The 6,506-nt window shown below is 43.6% G+C and overlaps 2 protein-coding genes across 2 annotated transcripts in view; both read right to left on the bottom strand.

Annotated features, from left to right (window-relative positions):
• LOC118416187 overlaps positions 1-3,099 on the bottom strand; it is a 3,302-nt gene extending 203 nt beyond the window's left edge. The window contains exons 1-5 of the mRNA XM_035821267.1: positions 2,958-3,099; positions 2,427-2,576; positions 1,745-2,005; positions 1,151-1,254; positions 527-649 (exon numbers count right to left, since the gene is read on the bottom strand). Of these exons, the coding sequence (XP_035677160.1) occupies positions 527-649; positions 1,151-1,254; positions 1,745-2,005; positions 2,427-2,565 (627 nt within the window). The 5' untranslated portion in view covers positions 2,566-2,576; positions 2,958-3,099. The remainder of the gene's footprint in view (positions 1-526; positions 650-1,150; positions 1,255-1,744; positions 2,006-2,426; positions 2,577-2,957) is intronic.
• Positions 3,100-5,284: 2,185 nt separating this feature from the next.
• The window catches only part of LOC118416908, a 6,289-nt gene continuing 5,067 nt past the window's right edge, over positions 5,285-6,506 (bottom strand). The window contains exons 5-7 of the mRNA XM_035822194.1: positions 6,291-6,392; positions 5,701-5,794; positions 5,285-5,471 (exon numbers count right to left, since the gene is read on the bottom strand). Coding sequence (XP_035678087.1) covers positions 5,365-5,471; positions 5,701-5,794; positions 6,291-6,392 — 303 coding nt within the window. The 3' untranslated portion in view covers positions 5,285-5,364. The remainder of the gene's footprint in view (positions 5,472-5,700; positions 5,795-6,290; positions 6,393-6,506) is intronic.

Genomic DNA, 6,506 nt, shown 5'->3' with positions numbered 1-6,506 from the left:
AGTTTCGGATATCCTTTGAAATCCAGCTTGAGTTTGCCTTACCTTTGTTTTCTTTGGAATCCAAATTGTCTTCAGTCTGAATTGTCTTACAACGTTTCCTATTGGACATCTGAAATTGTCTTAATTCATAGTTAGAGTATAAAAGACCTGTTTCTTCCAGATCACTTCAGTGTCACTGACGAAGGATAGTGGATTCTATCCGAAACGTCTGACCGTTTCAAAACCATATCCAGTTGCCTGAGTAACTACTTTTTGGCGTACATATAGTTATGTTTTGGAGTGATGCTTAAGATTATGATTAGGATGTGGATCAAATACACACACATATATATATATATATATATATATATATATATATATATATATACAGGAACAGTGTACATGACAAAGTTTGTGAACACTGTGACAAATGTTCTCTTGTACCAACTATACTTCTTCCGAACCCACCATCTTACATCACATAACGCAGCGTTCGTATATCACGCAGGGAGACATATTTGTTTGTATGTTATCTTCTTGAGTAAACGAACTGGCGGTTGATACTCACGTTCTGGAAGGCCTGGTCAGCGGCGTCCAGGACAGGCTGCACGAGGTCACCGAGGGCGGACACAACCTGGTCCAGGATGCGGGCACTCTTCACAGCCTTCAGCTGAAAAATAAAGACATGAATTTTTCAATACACATAGTGGACATACGATACACAATACTTATGCAACAAGTTGGAAAGTGGACGTCGCGGTCGACGCTTGTGTACAGAATGTTGCTAACAGAGGACACCTACTTTTATAAATCGTTAAATACACACACACACACATTTCTTTAAGACAGAGAGAGAGAGAGAGAGATGCAAGAAAAGTATGGATCACATGGTAGATAGATCAGTAGAAAAATAGGAGCGTGAGTGCATGCGTGAATTGGTGAGTGAGTGCGTGGTTTAATTACTGATCGATTGATTGAATGAGCGAGTAAGTGGGTTATTGACTGTACGAGTCAGTGAGTAAGTGAGCGAGTGAGAATGAATGAGTGAGTAAGTTAGAATAGGAGACAAAGAAAGAGAGGATTACACAGAGACAGGTAGGGCTTTTTTCGTCAGCAAAACTACGAGATGACGACTTCACAGCTTCGCATCCAAGTCTAGGATGGTCTCTACCTTCTTGGCGATGGTGATGGACATCTTCTTCATGGTGCTCTTGCCGTCCATCTTCAGGTGCATCTTGGCATTCAGGTTCACCTCCTTGATCTTACCGTAAGTCACTGGGAGGAAAAATTTAGGACCATTGCTTTTTTATCTTATCTATTTAGATTGCAACACTGCAATCCATGTGCTGTTCAGACATCGTGGGGCATTATGTTATTGAACTATGGTATGATATTTTACAATTTGTTATTCTAAGAAGGTCAGTTTTCTTTAGCTTATCAACACCATCGCAATGTTATTCTGCGAAATAGATCGACACCCTTTCCACTAGATGGCGATCGCGCTGTGCTCTCACTGAGACCTAAAAGTAAAACAGATGTGTTTGCCCTTCGATTTCATACTGCGTATATCATAGATAACTTAAGAGTGTGACTGAAAAGACATCAAAACACATGTACATAAAGAGAAAACGATTCGTTTTGTTCTATACAATTCGTTGAGCGATCTGTCAAATTTTATGTCGCAGAGATAGCGCAGCAAGTGCGTCATCCTGGTTAAAAGGGATGTGCGGCTACATATACATGTACATCAACATGATGAACTCACGTTTCCTGGTGGTGGGAGAGAAGATGGAGATGATCTGGTTAGCGATGCTGAACTGCACGTCGGTGATGGCGTCATTGACGTGATCCACCATAGTCATAATGCCATCTTGAAGTATCTGTCCGATTCCGGTCCCGGTCTGTTGCTCCACCTGACGCTTGCCGGAGACCAGGTCGGTCAGCCAGGTACCCGCGCTCTGAATGGCTTCTCCTACCAGCTGCTGGGCGGCCTGGCCGATGATGGGCACGTAGGTGTCGACAAGGCCTAGAGTAAAAACAGATAAAGCTCACAACGCGGTGCCGTACAGTTCTGCATGTATTCTGAAAGGTGTTTATCCCATGATCTATAAGATCTATAAAGAGAATATGATGGCTTGTGAAAGCAACTGTGAGGCCTACATCATATTTCCTACCCGGGGCCCGGTCGGGCTGTTTGACTGAAAAGAAAAATTAAAGTCTATGCAAATGAATTTATGCACAAGGAATACTGTTGAATTATTTTTGGTCCGTTTTGTGTTCTTGTCGTCTCTTATATTGTACTGCTCGTTCCCCTTTGTGGAAATGATAGCAGCTTGTCCAATCTTTTAAAATTAAAATTTGCTGTGGCTTGACATTAAGGCTATTAGTGTTAATCTTAGCGTTTTCTACCAGAGAAAAATGGTTGGAAGAAACTTGTCGGTGCTTACTCTGTCCGACCGTCTGGGCGTGGTCCAGGATGGAGGAGGCGGCCTCGGTGATGGCGCCGGAGATGGTGTCCAGGATGCGGGGCTCGGCGGAGCAGGCGCCGGACAGGGCCAGCAGGACGAACACGGCAAGGAACTTCATGGTGGCTTGTTCTGGACGGCACAAAAATCAAAATACTACCTTAAACTTCTGACAAATAGTCATACAGGCTTCAGCATCTGTATGGATGGCACCTAAAGACATGACACCGCAACTGCAACGTATTAAAATGCATCGGTTCACTGTCGCTGACAGCAATTGGAAGGAATACCCCCACATAGAAACACATATGCACACACATCACATATGCCTGATCCAACACGCGGGTTTTGGAATTGTAACAAACGACGCTCTACAAGTGACCAATACACAACTACAAGTGCATTTCATAGTAGCTATACATTAACGGGAGAATCATAATGCCACACATCTTCGTTCATTGCTCAGTTGGTTGTTCTAAAAAGATCCCAAATCTCCCACAGGAACACACTCACCTGTTCTTGGCGCGGTAACACCGGTGTCTGTCAGTCTCGTACTTGTGATGAGTGAGGATGGCTGTCAGAAGATGACAGGTATTTATCCATATGGATGTACAAACAACAGGTGTCTTTCTTCCGACATTCCCATCCCAGCCCCGGAGAACAAAGTTTATTGTCTACGTCCGTTATCACATTAATGAACACTCTTAATGCACAGTGATGCACGCTGAACTAGTTATCTGCTAAGTGCTAATGCTATTGACAGTACCTCTTGTGTTATGTGGGTCAGTGGGTGTGTTTGAATAGGAAAAGATGCTGACAAAAGGAACTCACACATGCTGAAAATGAACGGCGTTTCTAATTTGGAAATTTGAAGGGCAATGTAGAATTTGTGCTTGGATCGTACCCGAGACTAAAACATTGACTTTGTTAAAAATCATTTATCCTTGTTACAGGTGGCCTAAAATTCATCAAGCTCTGAACTTCTAAGGACTGTATTTCGAACACTCGATATATGACAGGACAAGTCCCTGTCATACTTAATACAAGAACAGAAATGTTACCGATATCACAGTTACACTTAGTATATAACGTTACATATAGTTTAAAAGCAAAATGTTGAGTGCTTTCTGTTGGTTTGCTTTTGAAATGGCAAATCACTCAACGACGAAAATGTGATGATTCGACAGGTATTTCAAAAGTCCAAAATGCAACGACTGCAAAAGAGTAATACTCTTCAACAAACATGGGTTTTTAGATATGGATTGTAGGACATCATCACCAGTTATCAGTATCTCCACTTAGTGAGGATACACACGGTACAGTTTGCTATTGGAAAGGACACTGATACGTTCGCAATTTCAGGCGTGACCCCTACGCGTCCCCGTGGAGTTTCGGTTCTTTACCTTCGCCAAGAAGGTTATATTTTGGGTAGAAAAACAGTGTTGTGACCCAATATGTAGGTCAACCGCATATAACCTGAGTAGCTGTGGATGGAATTTCATAACATTTAGTATTTGAGTAGCGGTTGCAAAGACCAAGGTTTTGTTCGAAAACGGTTCACCTGTCACTTTCCGTCGGGACTGCAGCGGGGCGAGTGTGTGCTTGTGTGCGGTTGCGGACACGATAATACGAAACACTGTGGATCGTTTTGCATGATATTTGGTAGTTATGTAGGGGTTTGGTAAACAAAGGTCAAGTTTGATAACGGGCCTCCTAGTGACAAGTTGCGGTACTGCAATGGAGCGTCAAAGTTGGCGTTTGAATTATCCTCAAGTGGCAGGTTCAGGATTTTTGACTAATGGATACGTCTTTTGGCAGGGAGTAAGTCAAGTATGTTTGGGCCCCTGGCGGTTTGCATTGAACTGCAGTGGGCGATATTGTTGTAATCTTTGGAAGAGAATAAGTGCAGAAGAAGTTGGTGGATTTGTATCATATTTAGTATGAATATATCTTAGGTCATGATGAAAATACTGAAATATATTGTTTGTAAATCTGGGCTTCATTTACATGGTTAATGTCTTGGGTGGGGGTGGGGGTGGGGGGCTCTAAGGGATGAAACACCCCCCACCCCCGTATCTAGCAGTCCACCGGGACAAATTTTAGGCGTCTGAGCCCGGCCGGGGCTTATTCCCTGCCAGCTGCACAATGAGAGAGGGGGCCAAACGCCTTTCGTATCTGTGCCGCACCCTGTACTGACGCACCCTGTTTCTGCCGCCCACTTAGCACGCTGTGTCCTGTGGGTAATTTACGAATTAGTAAAGTCCCGGGTCTGGGAAACGCGTCAGTATCGTCAGCTGCCCCCTTGTGGTCTATGTCATTTTTACATTCTATAAATCCGCAATATTCCGATTGTCGTATTTTGTACGGATCTGTCAAAGTCTCCACTGGAGCGGTGCCTTGTGGGTAATTCGGAAATCCGTGAAATCCCGCTTCTCGCTTTTCTTACGAATTCTGTGTATGGAGAAAGGAATCCGTTGAATTCCGGCAGTCGGGTTTGCTGCGATTCCTGATTGCACTCATTGTAAATAAATATCAGAAGTGCGGTGTACTGTTGTTGGTTATATTTAATGTCAAACTTCAAAACAAAATTAGGGATTTACCAGATACGCTGCCGTATCCGTCAGGATTCGAGGAAACTCGTACCAGAGACGTATACGGCGCCAGAATCGGTCGGATTTGATTCGTATTCGATTATTAAGGATCATGGATTTGTCCTGATTCACACGGAAACGTTCCGTATTTGCCATAATGCACGATTTAGATTCGTCGGATTCATCTGCATTCAAGGCCATTTTATGCCATATTACATAGACTCTTCACGAAAAAAGACGGAAGCCCACTTTTGCTATCAGTGACAGTTTATTCAGTCATAACATGTTGACTCAGCTATAGCTACAGCCTACTCTCTATGACAGGTGGTTTAAGCGGAGGTATCCATGCCGTAGTTCTCCTGGAAGTGGTTGGTGACGGAGTTGATGATGGTGTTGGCGTCATCGACGTAGGGCTGCACAACCGCGCCCAGCTGGTCTGTGGGGGAGAGGGGGATGAAAATATCAAATTACCTAAAAGGCAACGATGGCTTATCAAAATGGATCGGCTTTTTTCACATGTCTTTAAGAGCTGATTTAGTTCTTGTGTTGAGATTCTTTAGCAAGGTTCACTTGCAAGCTTTATTATTCCAAGTCTTCAACAGACCACAAAAGTATTTTTGTAGTCACGTGGTGCAGAGGTTTGCACAGGAAGTGACGTCACTTACCGGTAACCTGGTTGAAGGTGGTGCTGACATTGTTGGCCAGCTCGGTGGCGTGTCCGATAACGGCGCTACCCAGGGCGGTGGCACCGTCAACCAACTGGGAAATAAATACCGTGTTAATTGATTGATGATGTATGGATCGATACTAATGGCTATTGAAGTCACCATAGCAAATTATGATTACCTGAACTTACCATCCTCCTACGCAGGGACATCCAACAGCCAAACACATCCAGACAGGCAGTTTGGCTGTTGAATGTCCCTGCGTAGGAGGATGGAACTTACATGCTTGTAATAATGTGTCTCATGATGTAATTGTTTATCCACCCAGATATACTTGGTCTTCAATTTTGATTTAAACGTTTTGAAGTTATGTTTTGAAATGATGCTGAATTTCATGATTAGAATGTGGATAAAACGCTCATATATCTTCAGAAACAGTGTGCATGCCAAAGACTATGACACACAGTGACTCCATTGTTCAATGGTTATCCCGAATCTACTATCATACATCACATAACACAGCGTGTGTATCACGTAGTGCGACATATCTGTTATCGTCTTGAGTACACAAGCCGGCGGTTGATACTCACGTTCTGGAAGGCCTGGTCAGCGGCGTCCAGGACAGGCTGCACGAGGTCACCCAGGGCGGACACAACCTGGTCCAAGATGCGGGCACTCTTCACACCCTTCATCTTAAAGATAAAGACATGGCTTTTTGGATACGCATTCACAACATTTGTGCAACAATACTTGTCGCATGGATTTGTGGTCGACACTTATGTGCGACCAAGCTATGACCAGAGGAT

The sequence above is a fragment of the Branchiostoma floridae genome, chromosome 5 (genome assembly GCF_000003815.2).
Source record: "Branchiostoma floridae strain S238N-H82 chromosome 5, Bfl_VNyyK, whole genome shotgun sequence".
Classification (NCBI taxonomy): domain Eukaryota; kingdom Metazoa; phylum Chordata; class Leptocardii; order Amphioxiformes; family Branchiostomatidae; genus Branchiostoma; species Branchiostoma floridae.
Note: the sequence above shows the minus strand (reverse complement) of the source record. Positions and strands in the feature narration are given on the sequence as shown.